General features: G+C 33.5%; 2 protein-coding genes across 4 annotated transcripts; one reads left to right on the top strand and one right to left on the bottom strand.

The window, feature by feature from the left end:
• Positions 1–1,843: 1,843 nt before the first annotated feature.
• LOC125677446 (uncharacterized) lies at positions 1,844–17,077 on the bottom strand. 3 transcript variants are annotated; one of them, XM_056160167.1, is made up of 6 exons: positions 16,970–17,077; positions 16,217–16,480; positions 9,314–9,560; positions 8,213–9,161; positions 7,624–7,774; positions 1,844–7,084 (listed from the first exon to the last, which is right to left on the bottom strand). In XM_056160167.1, exons 4-6 carry the CDS (start codon positions 8,493–8,495, stop codon positions 6,835–6,837), a joined length of 684 nt encoding a protein of 227 aa, XP_056016142.1. In that variant the 5' UTR covers positions 8,496–9,161; positions 9,314–9,560; positions 16,217–16,480; positions 16,970–17,077; the 3' UTR covers positions 1,844–6,834. The 3 variants fall into 3 exon arrangements, with proteins under 3 accessions (XP_056016142.1, XP_056016144.1, XP_048771470.2); XM_056160169.1 differs by lacking the exons at positions 16,217–16,480; positions 16,970–17,077 and adding an exon at positions 10,339–10,502; XM_048915513.2 differs by lacking the exons at positions 1,844–7,084; positions 7,624–7,774 and having other exon boundaries at positions 8,905–9,161.
• LOC130053261 (putative nuclease HARBI1) lies at positions 1,971–7,213 on the top strand. Its single transcript, XM_056160166.1, has 3 exons — positions 1,971–2,704; positions 4,024–4,329; positions 6,957–7,213. The coding sequence occupies exons 1-2, from the start codon at positions 1,971–1,973 to the stop codon at positions 4,310–4,312; spliced, it is 1,023 nt and encodes a 340-aa protein (XP_056016141.1). The 3' UTR covers positions 4,313–4,329; positions 6,957–7,213.
• Positions 17,078–18,601: the final 1,524 nt, after the last annotated feature.

The following is an 18,601-nucleotide window of genomic DNA, read 5'->3' as shown; positions in this document are numbered from 1 at the left end:
AAGACCACGAAGATATTGTCAATGAGGAACTCTAGCATAGGTTTATTTTAATTTCAGAGTATAGGAAGAAAATATTTTTATATGATAGTTGAAACACATGTACTGATCACATATCTGTGAATCTACCTTTCAGAAAAATATGATATATATATATATATATATTGCATATTTACGAATTTATCCGGTGGATGTCACTCATATAATAAATTTTGTGTATCCTAGGATAGGTGTTATAACGCCTTGTGATGTAATGTGGATAAGAACTGGATCAGGTGACAGAAGTTTCAGAAAATTGTAAAATTTGATGGAATGGCACATATATGAATTTAATTCAACTCACTGCGTGTTTCCTATCAACTCTTTGGTCAACAATCATACCCAACCACAAACCATGGGGATCCTCTCTCTCTCTCTCTCTCTCTCTCTCTCTCTCAGTTCAAGATTATATATATATAAAAAAAAACAAAAACGTAGAGAACATAAATTTCTTGTTATTAAGACTATTGCATTCATGAAAGATAAAGATAAGTAACGATGATCAGTCTCATACCTGCAAAGAGCAATGCAAAATAGATAGTTGGGCAAACACGGGCCCCTGGATATACCAGAGAGCAAATTGAAAAATTTCCAGAGAGAAAACATGAGAAGGAGAGAACATGACAGGGGTGACTACTGCAGTATATGCATAAGTACAAGTCTGTACAATATCACCCCAGTCTTTGTCACAACACTTTCGTTTAAAATCAGCATTTCGCAAATTCTATGGTCGTTATAATGATCTAGTTTGCCAACACAACCTACCATTGGGTCAAATGCTGTCTAAGAAGTTTTATATCGATTGTTAGATCGTTCTTGGCACACTAATTTTGATTAGGATTACGCGGTTTACATGCTCAAGATAAAGAGCTCACCGCGGGTGTAATCATTCGACAGGGAATGTTTACTCCTCCTAGACACCTGATCCCACCTCTTGTGTGTCCAGGGGTCCGTGTTTGCCCAACTATCTATTTTGTATTGGGAGTTATGAGGTTGATTGCTGTTCGTTGTCTGTGCCTTTAATTCACCCATCCCATTAAATGAAAGGCGAAGATAGCGAACAGTGATCAAACTCCTATAAGCAATGGGATATTAGACATGCCTAAACGTGAAGCATTGTTTTAAAGAATTTCGTTTGAAAGTCAGTTGAGTAAAAGTACGATCAATAATGTGAAATTAATGCCGAGTTGGTTAAAATATTCCTTCATAAATATGGAAAGTTGACGATGGAGAAGATGAAATCATCCCGTTTGTCATAAAGTTGCCGGGTTAACATTGTAAGACAGCTGACATCACGGTAGCTGGATACATGTAACTGGAAAACTTTTTAATACATGAAAGTTTCTTTACATGTATTTGAAAGACTATTTCCAAACATGTTTGGAATAGAAATTTGCAGTATATTAAATTGCATTGATCACTTAAATTTTCTGCATTATGTATTATCTTGATTAACGTTGGTAAGGGGCGATTTTTCATTTTGTTACATTTTTCTTTTCTCCCACATCAAGTACATCATATATGTTTAGTGCGACGTAAATATACGATGGAATGACATAGATGTTTGTTGTTTTTGCCTGGAACGGATCCAATGTGCAAGGAATGATGCCGTATGGAAAAATATTTCATATTCACCCTTTTCAGTGGGTTTTATGTTGATTAACTTCGATAAAATCTAGAAACTTCGATGACAGGGGATGCTTACTCCTCCTAGGCACCTGGGCCGGGATTCATAAAGATGTTTAAGTTATGCTTAAGTATAAGAAATTTCTTAAATCAATAAATAAAACTTAAGTAACGCTAAGAATGAGTATTTATCTTAAGTTTTATTCATAAAACAACTTAATTCTTAGAAAATTCTTAAACAATTCTTAAAAGTAAGTGTAGTCTGTAGCAGACTTAAGTTTTCAGAATTTCTTAAGTTCACAAATAAAATGGCTGCCAACATAGTTCACAGAAGGAATTTTAGAGAGAGAAAAGACTGTTTACAGCAGTACAGTGATCGTGAACTTATCGAACGTTTTCGGCTTGATTCAGGTGGAATCCTTTTTGTGGAATCACTTATTCGTGATCAAATATCTAGTGGCTCTCGGCGTAATATGGCATTATCCTCTCTTCAGAAAGTTCTTCTTACTTTGAGGTTTCTAGCTACGGGCAAAATGCAGCTGTGCAACGGCGATGACATGGGTGTTTCTCAGCCAACTGTCTCACGGGCCATTACCGTAACACTGGCAAGCCTTACCTCCCCTCTTATGATCAGTCGGTTTGTACAATTTCCATCTAGCGCAGCAGAGATTAGAAGAAACCAAGAGTCTTTTCACGCAATCGCGGGCTTCCCAGGGATAGTAGGCGCCATCGATGGTACCCACATTCAAATAATTGCACCACACGAATATGAAAATGAATTCGTCAATAGACATAACTACCACAGTATTAACACACAAGTTGTTTTTGATGCAAAATATAGAATCATTGATGTTGTTGCTAAATGGCCAGGCTCCACTCACGATTCCCGAATCCTTAACGAAAGTGGTTTGAGAGTCCTGTTCGAAAATAATCACATCCCCATTCACACACATTTGCTTGGCGACAGCGGATATCCCTCCAAACGTTGGTTATTGACTCCTTTTCTGAGACCAAACCAACCATCGCAGTTGAATTACAACAGGTAAAGATTTAAAATCTTCTTTCATACACAAGACACATGCACACCTTTAAATATTCTAAATAAACATGATAAACAAGTCTTTGCTTTTCTCACATCCATATTTCCCTCTTGGTATAAACAAATTCTGATTGGTGTAAAATTAGTTCGAAACTTAGCGCCCCCTATTTGAGAAACAATCGGGTGGATCCAACAGTTTCCAAATGGAGGGGTGTAAACATGAAACTAAATAAAAACCACTTCAATATTTGGTTTTATTACTATTAGTAGTATTAGTATTATTATTCCAATTTACATTTATTGTAAATTTTCTCCTCTTTCTTGCATGTATTGTTTAAAAAATGGGGGGGGGGGACTTGTGGGATTGACAAAATAAGTATGTAAAAGTGTTTCAACATATAAATTATAAAATATATATACTGGCACTTTCATGAATTGAAATCAAATGCAGACACTGCATCATGGATATGGATAATATTAGTTAGGTAACGTCAAATTCAGAATATAATGTCACATAAATGTGATGTAAACAGCTGTCAATTCTTTAGACTGTGCAATTTCAGCTTAATTGACTCTTTTTGATTATTGCAATTCTTAGAATTTAAATTCCTTTTCTTGCATGTAATCTATAAAATAATAAAATATATATCTACTTTGATTGTTTTATTTCACTGACATGTAAATAAAGGGTACATTATTAATTATTTTGTAAATAAAAGGGGGAGGGTGGTACATGTCACATGCACCTGACTATCACATACTCAGGTAACACAGTACCAGAATATATATTGATAACCAATATTTTTTTAAACATAAAATTCAAACTTAGAAATTATTTCGATATAAACATATAAACATATAGCATAACGAGATGTGGGGAATTTTCTTTTCTTTTCTTCTTCTTTTTTAACAATTTGAAAATAGATGAGCATTGACTATTGGGGCGGGTGGAAGATTTTTTTTACTACAATAATTCATATGAAACATGCTTTTATGAAAGTTTTGTCATTCCAGGCAGTGTTTTTTTTTTTTTTTTTTTTTTTTGTTTAATTTAATATTAACAATTAATGCCTACAATGGGGATTTACTATAGAAGTCTTCTGAATGATTTTTTTTTGTAATTCGCATCCAAGATATTATGCTTCTCAAATAACAATTGGTCATACTTAAAACATGCCCCCCCCCCCTTCTCTCTCTACACATAATGATATCAATATTAACATATATAACTTGATTGTTGTATTCATGTGATTTATTATGTGTACAACAACCAATTTTTTTAAATAAGCAAACCAATCAGATTTTACCATACTGATTTATAGAGCTCACAAGAAAACAAGATCTGTGGTGGAAAGGGGTATCGGACAACTGAAGAGGCGATTTCATGTACTACATGGTGAAATCCGCTTGTCACCTGAGAAGGCATGTCAGGTTATTTTGTCCTGTGCCATTTTGCATAACATTTGCAAAGATCGATGCATTCCATGCCCACAAGATCATGAAGATGATGGTGAAGATCAACAAGTTAATGTACATGTACCACACATATTTAACAACAATGGCAATGATGGTCTGAGATACCGACAACAGTTTGCAGAGACTCACTTTTGAGTTGCATTGGGAGTTGTGTATGTATTGACTGCATGTATGTAACTAGAAGTTGAAGAGTGGATCATTAAAGTACAAAATAATGAAAATGATGAGATATACATGTACTTCCCTATAAATTTTTAAACCTCATTATGACCTTGGGGTATACCATTTTAACCAATTTGAATCTAAATAATGATGTAATGATGCTTGTGTGGGTTGTGGTGGTATACATTAAACAACAACACCAATCAATGTTTAACACATGAGTTAATTTATATTTTTTCCAGCTCTGAACATATATATAACATTTACAAACAAACATACACACACACATACATACATACATACATACATATATAAAAGATAAAAAATCAACAACAAAAAAACTCATTTGCCAAGCACAATTTACAATCAACATCTTTACTTTAACAGTGCTTAGAAATGATAGATTATAAATGAACTTCAAATTTGGCTACTGATTTACTATATGGTATATAATTGATAAATAGATTTATCTTACTCGACTATTACTTTAAAAATCATAGACTGAATAAACTTCATATGAATATTAAAAAACTTAACAGAATGCAAAAAACATAAAATAATAACAAATATCAAATCAATGCAATGCAAAGCATACCTATGTGTGACACAGAACCTTTAATAAATATTAATCTATATACAAATAATCATATATTACCATATATTGACCACTTATCCACAGAAGGAAATTATAAAAAAAAAAAAATGAAAATACATTGTAGTTGAATACTAATCGAACACTCCAAAATCCACACATAAATTTTTAAACTACTAAATTTTAATTTATCATGATAATTCATATTTTAAATGTACATTCAAACTGATGTAAATTTTCATTACTCTTAGTCATCCACTATCATACAAAATGCATACCATCTGAATATTCAGCAAATACATTATATACATGTACATAGATGAGATTAATGACCATAATGATTCTATAATATATGAATAACTTAGAGATATGTACAAATTATCAAATTATACATAAATTAAAGCAGGTTAAAAATAAAGGCATGTGATAATCTTTATGAGCTACTTAAATTACAGCTTTTTTAAATAATAATATGTTTCATATAGTAATGAAATAATATATCTACTTAGGAAAACACCACACTGTCTTACAAATGTATTACATTTTGACCATGCAATTTAGCTATGGGGTTCTTGAGGGGGAAAATGCCCAAGGATGTATTGTGCCAATTTTGGTTGAAATTGGCCTAGTCATTCTAGTAAGGAAAATGAAAATGTGAAAAGTTAAAAGCCAACAACTACTTTATATGGAAAGTGAAAATTTTAACACACATATCATTAATTTCATCTATTGAGTATCTACTTATTAATGTTGAAATATGAAACATAAAAAACTTAACTTATTAATTATTAATATCTATTATGACAAACACAACAATGTCTGGTAAAGTATACTGAATTTCTATGTCTTTCAGATATCATATACAATAATAGTATGAAATCTAAATGTTTTATCAGTTACGGCATCATATTTACATGTCTATTTAATGTGAAAGAAAGAAAACATGTAGTTAATAATCAATGGTATTACAAATGGTATGGTAAATTAGAGTTTATACCTATAGCCCCAGAGGGTGACAACTGAATTTAATGATCTTGCTGGAGAGGATTTAAAAAAAAAATTCTTTGTTTATAATATATCCATGTTCTATGTAAAATTTTATCATAGATTCTAGCCCACCCTTAAACCCAGGTTCCTTGATGGTCCTACAGCTGTTATATGATTCTGCACTACAATAGATTGCTTGCTTGTTAATATTACTAACCATGGCCTTGTTGTTCTTGAAAAGATTTACAAAATATTTCCCATGTATAAAAAAAATGATCTATTCATGTGGCCCAACTGTGTGCCAACAGACAATGGACAGAGTTTGATCAGATTTAAAAGGTCACTTGAACCTTTCACTCAGATGAGATAAGAACATGTACATATAGTACATCAATTAAAATGCTTTTAAATATAAACAAGAGGCCCAGGGGCCACATTGCATTATGTCGGGAAGCTTTCATGTAAATCTCAGCTTTTCTAGTTCAGTGGTTCTTGAGAAGATTTTTAAAGATTTATCCTACATATTAGTATGTAAAACTTTGATCCCTTATTGTGGCCCCATCCAATCCCTGGGGGCCATGATTTGAACAAACTTAAATCTGCACTATGTCAGGAAGCTTTCATGAAAATTTCAGCTTTTCTGACCCAATGGTTCTTGAGAAGATTTTTAAATGACCCCACTCTATTTTTGCATTTTTGTGATTGTCTCCCCTTTGAAAGGGACATGGCCCTTCATTTGAACAAACCTGAAAGCCCTTCACCTAAGAATGCTTTGTGGCAAGTTTGGTTGAAATTGGCCCAGTGGTTCTTGAGAGGAAGATGAAAAATGTGAAAAGTTTACGACGACGACATACAACGGACAAATTTTGATCAGAAAAGCTCACTTGAGCCTTCGGCTCAGGTGAGCTAATAAAATTCATTCCTCTTGCTTTAGTTTTTTTATCTTTAATTCCATATACTGGACTTCCAGTTCCAACTTCCTGCAAATTAGCTCCTCGATTCTCCTTTTCAAATCAGGCTGACTGCTTCTATTTTCAGAGGCCTGCAAACTTGTAGTCATGGATGTTAATGGTAGTGAAGGCTCTTGTACAGATGCGGCGACTAGAGGGCTAGAGTTGAGAATGAGGGGATCCATACCAGGAGGTCCCTCAAAGACATTGATTCCCCTGTGATGAAAAGAGATTAATTAAATGCTTACTTAGTATTCTCCTTTCTATATCTTCTGCAGCTCTTTTGAATTATTAAATTATATGATTGCATTGAATGTTTATTACAATGAATGTTATTCTTTTTTATGTTGATGTTCATATTCTATACAAATCGAATTAATACAGAAAAGACAATTCTGTCATTGAAAAAATTGAAGCTAATTTACCCCAAATTCTAACATTTGAATATACACAACATGACTGAGGTTGATTATATGATGAATTTAATGATTATTTTAATAATTGTTTTTTATTATAATTATTTAGATGTTAATAAAAAGATAATAATAATAATCCATTCATATAAATGGAATTACAAAGATACAAAGAACAATTCTATCATGACAGATTTCAAGTAATTTCATCTATCCTTGCAGTGCATGAATCACTGCATTCATGTACATATAATAATTAATGATGATGATGAATTATGACAGATAACTACATACAATACAATATAAGTGAATATGTAGACAAATTTTCTTGTATTTACTCACACTGGTTGACTCCCTTCTCCAATGTTTAATATCTGCAAGAGAGAGGAGTCAATCCCACCATCAATCCCACTGAGGCAAGCATTATCCTCTCCTACCACACCACACACTGTTGTGGCAACTGCGCTGAGAGGTTTTGGTGGTGGGCCCCCGCCTAAAATATATTCATATACTATAAAGAATATTCCTAGATGCCATAGTAAATTACTGTGAGTGAAAATACATGTAGTAAATATTGTTCCAAACTGTTAAAGATTAGTACATTTATAGTAATGTTGATATCCTGTGGGGCACCTCAAAATATTTTCATTGGAGTTATCCCCCTTTTCTCACCTTGGAAACGTAAACAATATTCAGACAAGCACGGAAGTAGTCAAGTCATAAGGCAACAGTTTGCTAAGTGCTTTACCTACTTCATAATGATATTTATAGTCAAATTCGATGCATAAGAAGACCGCTTTTCTTTGGTATATACCAATGTTGACAGATTTAAATAAAGCTTTACGCAAGTTCAACAAGTGTGCATGTACACACGCACATATTTATATATATAGACAGTTTAAGTATCTAAGTTCTATCAATAATAACCAACCTGTCCCAGTCACAACTCTTCTGTGATCTGAGATTTCAGATTTAGATTTGGAGAAGACGTTGTGCCACTTCTTCTCCACTTCCACCGCTGTCCTAGCTGGACCCACCCCCATCGCGGCTAGTCTTTCGGCAATACTTTGCCAAGTGCGGTGCTTCATCTCGGAGGTTAAAGTGGGCCCTAATTTCCCCCTCAGGATATGCTTGTTCTCTTCTACTAACGAAGCCAAGGCAAGCGTTTCATCAGCATTCCAATTAGGCTTTCTTTTCGTCTGCTTGGATTCCATGATGTTGTTGTTGACATCACTATCCTCAACTTTTTACCTCTTTTGCTGGAGAGTGCGGTAAAAATTCCGGGAAATCGTTCGCGTTGCCATAGAATTTCTACTTAAGTGTTTCATTTTTCTAAGATTGAAACTTAGTTAAGAATTATGCTTAACATTTTTATGAATTAATACTTAAGTATTTTTCTTAGCTAAGAATTTTTTTACTACTTAAGTATGAGATCTAAGAATTTTCTTAGAATCTTTATGAATCCCGGCCCAGATCCCACCTCTGGTATATCCAGGGGTCCGTGTTTGCCCAATCTCTCTATTTTGTATTGCTTATAGGAGTTATGAGATTGAACTTTCATGATCTGAAACTAACTCTGTATTTCATGATATAACATGTATGCGTGTGTATGAAAATAAAAAATAACCCTCAAAACTTTTGTTCACAGAAATCAACATAAACCATACATTTAAAAATAATATCAGAGAACGTTTGCAATGCAAGGTTAAACTTGATTCACTTGATACGCTTCTCCAGCACTTTCAGTCACTTCACAACAACACGAAAGGCAATTTCGACAGTTCTTTTTCTGTTGATCATTGCAGCATCCCCAATAAATACAACAAACCACCATGATGGTAATTACAATAATACCCACTATCACTGCAATAATTATCAATCTGTAAAAGATAAATGAAGAATAAGACAAGTAAAGAAATGAAGAAATAAATGAAAAAATAATATAAAGAAATGGGTAATGAAATCAATATAGAATTCTAAAGTATTTCTTCTGATTCCTAAATAGAATGTAACTTAAAGAAAACCTCCTTACTTCTTCCTCTTTTCGAATATCCTTTCGACATCGCTGTCGTCGTCGTCCTTGCTGCGGTCGCCGTCGCGGTCGTCGCCGCCACTGTAGGCGTTGGCACCACTGTATTCGTTGCCGCCGCTGTAGTAGTTGTCACCACTGTATCCGTTGCCGCCGCTGTATCCGTTGCCGCCACTGTAATTGTTGTATCGGGCTTTCTTGTTTCTTCTGATTCTTTGTGACAATCCTTTTGCGCTGTCAATTTCTAAAACTATCAATATATTTTTCTGTCATGAGTTTTAACCACATAATACGTTGAGACGTACAACTTGTTAAACGTTGGAATATATTACGAATGAAAGGTGAAGATACCGAACAGTGGTCAATCTTTATGAACATGCGAAAAGCAATATTGTATTCCATAATCTTAAGATCTATATGGAAAAAGTTTATATTCGATAATGTTGTTATTGAGATTCAATAATTTTGTTATTTATGTTCGATAACCTTGCTATTTAGATTCGATAAATTTGTTATCTATATTAGATAAATTTCGATTGATACGTAATGATCTAGTTATCGCACATCAAGCAAACTTTTACGTATAGATATAAAGAATATCGAATATAAATCAAGACATATCGAATGTGATAACAACTTTATCGAACATTAATGATACGTTCATCAAATACAAATGAAGATTCATCACTTATAAATCAAGATTTTTGCATATAAATCAAATGTTTTGATTATGAATATCAAGATTATTGAATATAAATCAGTTTTTGCACATGATTATGAGGATCATCGACTGTAAATCAAGATTTTTGCATATGAACAACACGTTTTTCGAATATTATTCAATAGTTTTGTATATGAAGCAACATTTGTATAATATTGCAACGTTTTACACGCCATACTGGAACACTTGTTTGGTATCCATGATGATGGTGTCTTCTTTAAATGTATTATAAAATGATAAACATATGAACATACGTATGAAAAATCAAACACAGAGAACGGAATTAGAAATTTCTGATGATACTTACTTGCACACAAAATCCACAAAAGGAGGATATATTTGATACACATGTTTCTTATTTAGTTTTATTTCTCCTTAAAGGTTAAGACACATTGCTAAGAGTTGTAACAAGAACCATTTTATATCAATTTCCTAATAATCAACTACATATATGTAGTTCTATTCTAAAACAGGAAGTAGTCATACATGGAAAATCTATATACATGTAAAAGGTGTACGTGGCAGAATGTTCATACACATATACAAAGATCAATTACTGTTACCAGCTAAAACAGATTTAAACTACATTCTGCTTGATGAAAACAAAGCATCCTGTATAAATGATATCAATATCTATTCAATGTATCTCTGTGCCTCGAAATAAAATTTGATTTGACCAAATGATAGGTTGCATTGGCAAACTAGATCGTTATAACGACCATAGAATTTGCGAAATGATGATTTTAAACGAGACTGTAGGTACCCCTGCACCATCAACTTGTTTGTTAGTAGTCTGCTTCGAACTGACCAAACACAGAACAAGCTCTTGCGTATCGAATCAGTTGAGATAGATCTATATAAACACCATATGCAGCTGATAATGGAATATGCAACATAAATATGGGAAGTTGACGATGGAGAAGTTCAAATCATGCCGTTTGTCATAACGTTGAATTGTTAGTTTGGCGTTAATATCTACTTTCATTAGAATATCTAAGTATGAAAGAGAAGTGAACGACTCTTTGGTGTTTTTTATTTGAGTTCACTGGGATATATTGAATCGACATATGAATAAAATTATTATTGTTAACAGATATTGTATCGTCGATATATCTAAATGTTGAATTGAAGGCCACAGCAAGATATTTTTCTTCTCACGTAAAACATTTCAAAAAAAGTCTGCTTCATAGGAATATGAAAACAGGTCATGTATTATTGGAGGACGACCCCCCCCCCCCCGAATTTAGAATGTAAGTCGAAACTTGGGCAAGTTGTCTTCTGGCTTGATACCTAGCTCCCGAAAGATTTAGGATTATGAAAGTTTTGTGAAAACAATGTTGTGCTTTTTTTTTATTACCCTTCATGTATTCATTCAATTTTGCTTGTCAAGAATATTACGAATTTTAGAAAAGTTATTCTTACTCCCATATATACACACTTTAAAAAAATATGCTACATGTACGTGCTTGTTCTGCTTCCGTTGATTATAGAATTATTCTAAGTTTTTCAAATTTTGACCACAGCTTACCGATAGCTGTTTTAGTACATACCAGGTTACAATCCTTAAAATTTTTCATCAACTGGGCAATTTTATATGTTCCATAATGATTGGGCTAGTGCAAGACATATCACAAAAACTTGTAGAAGGAAAGTAGCCATACGATAGATAAGGTGACACTGGCTTAAAACAATAGATATTTGAGGCTCCAGTATGAGAATTGGGAACTCCAATCATTTGGAGCTTGAAAGTAAGTAGTATTTCCATTGGTTACAGTAAGCAAAACGTCTATTGATGAACTAAAATATGGATATTATTTCCGAAAGCACTCATTAGCACAATTGTATATTTAGGAAACCTAGAAATGTATATATCAAACGAAAGTAAATATTGGATATATCTGGATTTGTAGCAAGTATGCAACATGTCCGAGAAAAGTGTGAAAATTCGTTTGAAAGCTGCTTACATTTTACAGTCTACAAACATGATAAATCGATGATAGAATGTTAAGAGTGGAAGATTGACTTATTAATCTACATCAAGTTTACAAAATGTTTTGTAACACCCTGTAGGTCATGTGACCTTTTCATATAGATATTGGTCAGTGCTTGCAAAACCATGTTTTTTATACCTTGAGGAACAATGTGCTCACGTTTATAATCATTTCGTTCTGCATATTCTCAATTGCTTTGTTTGATGGAACGATGTTATGTAGCTTTTGTTTGGTTTAGAAAAACTGCCGATGAATAAATCACGACTTTTATGACCGTTAATAATTTCGGCGTATTTCATGCGAACAAGTAGAAATGTATAAAGAGATAGAAATATAAAAATGTTTTAGTATTGTTACACAAGTTCATGCATTTTTGATCGATAAGGAAATTATTCTTAAACGCTGTTATGTAATCGTTATTGACAGAGTAAAGATAACTTATTTCCGTCCATGTCATTGTACATGCAGCATTATGTAACATTTGACCTGAAGGGGGGGGGGTTGTGTGTTCCTGTATTTGCAATTTAAATTATATATGTTCAGTGATATGCCTGTTTGGACCCTAGTTTAGATTAAAACCAGATACATAGGTAAATCCAGCAACATCCTACTTTCTAAAAGTGTCGGATCTAAAAATGTACAAACCAATAAGAAATTCATAGAAGCACGTGTTACATTCCTTCTTTCACCTATACAACCTTTATGTGTTAAAATGTACAGCCACCAAATCCAACACCAGCACGCTTTCACGTACACCTTGCTTGTCGTAAGAGGCGATTAAATGGGATGGTCCTTCGGATGAGACCGCAAAACCCGAGGCCCCCTGTCACAGTAGGTGTGGCACGATAAAAATTAATCTGCTCAAAGGCCGTAAGCACTGAACATATAACTGAATTTTGCAACCCTTTCTCCATATGAAAGAAAAATTCTCAAGCAAGACGTTAAACAATGCACATCCAAAACTCACTCCAAGTAAAAACTATACTGATTACCATCGAATGTCATGGTCAATGATACAATATACTGAAAAAACCACGACACTGTTTGTCATTAAAATCTCAAATCTACGACGCAAGATATAAAACATTGTTTTGGTCTTATTGGTACCATTGGACCCTGGACAGAAGATGAGCTATACAATGCATCTATTATATCTGGGAAGAAAATGTGACCCCGAGATGTGCAGAAAATACATAGAGTACAATTTCAAAATTGAGCCGGTATGCATACACCTTGGTGACAATGCAAAGCAGTTGTTTGGATGAGAGTGATTTCTAAGAAAAAGATATATAGTATTTCTAGAGGAAACTAGAAGAAATCAACTCTTATGAAGACTATATTGTAGTTTAAATCCGACACTTTTAAGGGCCATGGACTTTTTGTTTTGAAAATATGCCATCATTACATTAAATAAAAAAAAAATTAAAAACAGAACAATGGTAAATCACATCACATTCAAGCACATTCTCTCTCCAAAACATGAATACAATTTATGTTACATGGAATTGAAATGATCATCCATTAATATTCATAAAACAGTCTAGCCATCAATTTCAATTCGGGGAAGGGGATTCATGAATCAGTGGAATAAAAAGCGGAGAAATGTTGTAATTATCGTATGAAAATTGTCTCAAACTGATGCAAGTTATTTTCATATCTAAGATCAGCAGATTTAAGAATTTAAATTTTTTGTTTTCGGATTTCCCCATTTCTGCGAACGATGATAAGTTCACACTCAAAGGCGTATAGGTATTTCTTCAGTTTTTAAGCACTGCCTATTCTGCGATCTCACTCCGTTTAAATATAAAACACTTGACGCAAGTTGGTTTTCCCACACATTTCTCCATTGTCAACTTCTCATATTTCTGTAGCAGTATTCCGTTATTACCTGCATGAAAGGTGAAGACAACGAATAGTGATCAATCTAAAAACTCCCACAAGCAATGCAAAATAGAGAGTTGGGCAAACACAGAACCTTCAAAAACCCAGAGGTGGGATCAGGTGTTTAGGAGGAGTAAGCATACTTTGTCAACCGGTCACACCCAACATGATCCCTATATCTTGATCAGGTAAACGGATTTATCCGTAATCTAAATTAGTGTGCCAAGAACGGTCTAACAATCGATGTAAAACACCTCAGACAGCATTTGACCCAATGATAGGTTGTATTGGCAAACTAGATCGTTATAACGACAATAGAATTTGCGATATGCTGACTTTAAACGAGTGTTGAAACCCTTGCACCAAATGCCATTCAAGGAGGTCATTATACTATTCTCAGGGAAGGTGCACATTTTCCAGATCAAAAATGCAATTAAGGTTAGTTGATTAATCAATTGGCAGTTTGTCATGGTATTGGGCCAACTTTGCCGGATGTGGCGGATTTCTCCATCCACCTTGCTCCAGAGCAGGCACTGTTGACATATGGCCATATTTTGATCTATGAAATCTGACCCAAATTCCTGTTGTTTTCGAGGATCAGGGGCAATAATTGGACTTCTATCATTTTATCATTTTCAGTGAACTTACTACGCTATACACTATCGGTATAGATCATTGTCATTGTGTATCTTTATCATGGTGAGAGTAACCAATTATTTGATTTTAACTCATCAGAATGCATCAATGAAAGGTGAAGATGACAAACAGTGATTAATATCATAAATCCCATAAGCAATACAAAATATATAGTTTGGCAAACACGGACCCCTAGACACATCAGAGGTGGGATTATGTGTGTAGGAGGAGTAAGCATCCCCTGTCGATCGGTCACATCCGCCGTGAGCCCAATATCTTGATCAGAGAAACGGAGCCATCCATAGCCAAACTCAGTCACTCCTTCACTCTTCCAAATGTCACATTCCTTTCATTGTATACTCAGTTTCCCTAACAGTTGAGATCAATGTTCAGTGAATCATGTGATTTTGATTATAAATCCATAATAAAAACTGCCAGTCTTAGTTATTTATTGGATGAACATAACGACCTTTTTTGTTATAACTAGGACTTGTTTCGTAATAACAACTTTTCTCCTTTTTAACACTTTCAATTTGGTTTCACTAGGCTTTCGTAATTGATAGAATTTTAACGATATCCATATGTTTGGATCAAGACTGACATTCTCTGAAATATCAATCTGTAGTTTTGTCACTCCATTGCGTTTTTTAAATATATTTTTTCGGACTTGTCTGAACCATACAATGACTTGTGTAGATCATCTTTACTTCATGCGAATCCCTAGTATTTTTAGCCACAATAGAAGACTAGCTGGAAAAAGTAATCTGGGTATTTGAAATTAGCAAAAGTGTTTGATTTCTGGCGAAGAGTGTGAAACTGAGTTGGAGCCTAGACATAAAAAAGATATGTTTGTGTATGAAATGGTTCTCATTAACAAGTATATAACATGAGATTAGTTTATCCTACGTTATTGAGACAATTACAACCATACCAAGCACTAAATTAAATTTTCTTCTTGTACTCGATCTATAATTAATTGTCTAGGGTTTGTTGTCAGTTCATCTGATATCATGTAAGTTTTTGTTTCATTGTTTAACCTCGCAAGTTACTTCATTTCCGAACCTGTCCGTCGAAGTAAACTTTATAAAACATTGCGATGGTTTGTTCTATATGACTCTTTGACACATATATCTATTTTGTAATGTTTGTATAATGCATATTCTAAGTAATCATACAGAACCTTGACGAAATGCAATGTATTCTTATCCGGGCGTTATATGGGGTATACAATAGTCAATGTATCGGTAAAAAACGTTCAATGATTTAATAATTATTTTTTTGTTTATGTATTCATAATCAAAAATGGTGCGGAAAAATAGTGAAACCGTTAGCTTCATCACTGCAGCACCCCCAGCCACTTCACAGAAACAAAATAATAATAATAATAATAAAAAAAAACCAAACAAAATATAAAAACCAAAAAAAAAAACCCAGGTATTGTTGACAGTTTTTTTTTTTTAATGTTTTCTGCAGCATCCTCAATAAATACAACAAACCACCGCGATGATATATAATTACAATAACAACACCACCACTGCAATAATTATCAATCTGTAAAAAGATAAATAAAGAAACAGATGAAGAAATAAGGAAATGGGTAATGATATGAACATATATTTGTAAAAAGTATTACGTCTAATAAACGTTTAGAATATAACTTAAATAAAACTTTCTTACTTCTTCTTGTCGATGCCGCTTTTGTCTCCTCTGTCACCACCATTATTCTGTCGTTATCGTCGCTTCTGTCGTCGTCGGCGCTGTGGTTGTCGTTGCCAAATTGGTCGCGGTCGCTGTCGCTGTCGCTGCTATGACTGTTGTCGCCGCTGTCGCCGCTGTAACTGCTGTAAAGGAAGCCTTTACCTCGGTTAAAGCTATTGTACCGGACATTTGTGTATTTTCTTCTTCTTTGTGACCATTGTTTTGCGCTGCCAATATCTAAAACTGTATATATATATATATATTTCTTTCATGAGTTTGAGTATAGCATGTAAAACGTTCATATATTACATAAATCTTGATTTATCAGCAAAAATCATGATTTTATTCAATAATTTTGTTATTTATGCGAAAAGATAATTTATATTCAATAATCTTGATATTTGTATTCGAATATTTTGATTTATATGCGCCGATGAATCTCGATTTCTTGTTATTCAGATTCCATAATGTTGTTCTTTAAATTCAATAATTTTGTTATTTATGACCAGTAAGGTTTAAAATCATCGAATATATATCAGGAGTTTCATATATGAATAAATATTTGTATAATTTTGCAATTGTTTTTACAACACCACCCAATACTGAAACACCTGTTTGTTGTCCGTGTTGTTGGTGTCTTCTTTGAATGTATTATGAAATAATAAACATATGAGTACACGTATGGAAAATCAAATAAAGATAAAGGAATGATAAATGTCTAATGATACTTACTTGCACAAATAATCCACAACAGGAGGAAGAATTTGGTAGACATGTTTTCTGTCTAGTTTTGTTTATGGGTAAGACACGTTGATATAGTTGTGACAATAGTCTTTATATATCAATTTCCCAATAATCAACAAGTTCTATTCTAAAGCAGGAAGTAGTCTTCCATATTTTGGAAAACCCATCACATGTAAATGGGCTATATGGCACAAAATAAAATAATTTTTATATGATACTTGTGAATTACAGCAAAGTATTTATTCAAACATCATGTCTTTTTTATACATTCTTTTACATTGACACATTTTAGTATTGAACACAGTGAACTTTCATCCATAATCACGTATTTTCATGCATGTACAAAAGGGTCCAATGTAAAATGACTAATGTTATGTAAAACTTAAAATATATACAATATACTTATCTATTATATGAAAGGTGACGATAACGAACAGTGATCAATCTCATATATACTGTGCATGATTCAATTGCTAATTGTTTTAAAGGAAGTTAGCTCTTGCGCTTTTGAGGTTTGCAGGGGTTCCAACAGTCTCCTTAAAAATCAGCATTTCGCAAATCCTATGGTCGTTATAATGATCTAGTTTGCCAATACAACCTATCATTGGGTTGCTGTCTGATGTGTTTCATGCCGATGCTAAGTCGTTCTTGGCACACTGATTTTGACTACGGAAAATTCCGAACACCTGATAAATATATAGGGCTCACGACGGGAGTTACCGGTCGACAGGGGATACTTTCTCCTCTTAGGCACCTAACCCTGACTCTGGTATATCAAGGGGTCAGTGTTTGCCCAAATCTTTATTTTGTATTGCTTATAGGAGTTATGGAATTTATCACTTCGTTATCTTCAACATATAAACTGTAACAGGATATTCGTAATCCCGAAAAGAGGTATAGCGCACTTCGTATGCATTTTCGCCTACATATATAGTTTTTTCTTGAATACCATTTTTTACAAATATTCTTCTATACAATGTTAGCTTATACTTGTATTAACCCAAATTACTCAATAAAGATATGTATATGTTGAAAGCGTCTTTATTTGATAAGCATAAACATCACCGGGATTGTATAGAGTATATATATAGAGTATATAGTAGATGTGACGTAATGGGCTTAAAAATTGCAAATTGTTGCAAAAGCCACCCTAAACCAGATTCAAAACACTGAAATAGTTTTATTTGAGTATGACTGTACGTAAGTTCATTTAAGAAAACTTGGTTTAAGGTGGCCTTTATGTTGAAAATGACAAAAATACGGGGAAAAAATCGTTTTCAATTTTACCTCAAGATGTAGTGACCTGTCTACCGTAAAACCTGTAAAATTCCATGACGGCATGGCCTAATGGTGTAGGTGCTTGGTAATCTTATTTGAAGCAAACATTCCGAGTTCGAGTACTATATTTTTCCAATCTATTTTTTTCTTTTGCTTTTCATTTTCCCCTCGTTTTCTGGGGGTTTAATAAATGTGATTCATTATATTACCTAAATATTAAAAACAAATAGTTAGTTTCATTTTGATGACAATGTTCTAAGTTACGCCTTAAAAAGGGGAATTTATTCTGAGATCACAGCAGTTCCGCATTGATAGTTTGTTTACATTAAGCTGTTCCTGTGT

The sequence above is a fragment of the Ostrea edulis genome, chromosome 3, assembly GCF_947568905.1.
Source record: "Ostrea edulis chromosome 3, xbOstEdul1.1, whole genome shotgun sequence".
NCBI classification, from domain to species: domain Eukaryota; kingdom Metazoa; phylum Mollusca; class Bivalvia; order Ostreida; family Ostreidae; genus Ostrea; species Ostrea edulis.
This window is presented reverse-complemented; position numbering and strand designations above follow the sequence as displayed.

Bases quoted from the DNA above. Each gene is read 5' to 3' on its own strand.
- LOC130053261 (XM_056160166.1), top strand. From the start codon at position 1,971: ATGGCTGCCAACATAGTTCACAGAAGGAATTTTAGAGAGAGAAAAGAC. The intron at 2,705-4,023 runs GTAAAGATTTAA...ACTGATTTATAG, and splicing joins TCGCAGTTGAATTACAACAG to AGCTCACAAGAAAACAAGAT.
- LOC125677446 (XM_048915513.2), bottom strand. From the start codon at position 17,012: ATGTCTACCAAATTCTTCCTCCTGTTGTGGATTATTTGTGCAA. The intron at 16,481-16,969 runs GTAAGTATCATT...ATATATATACAG, and splicing joins GTTGTGGATTATTTGTGCAA to TTTTAGATATTGGCAGCGCA. The intron at 9,561-16,216 runs GTAAGAAAGTTT...ATATATTGATAG, and splicing joins AGCGGCATCGACAAGAAGAA to TTTTAGAAATTGACAGCGCA.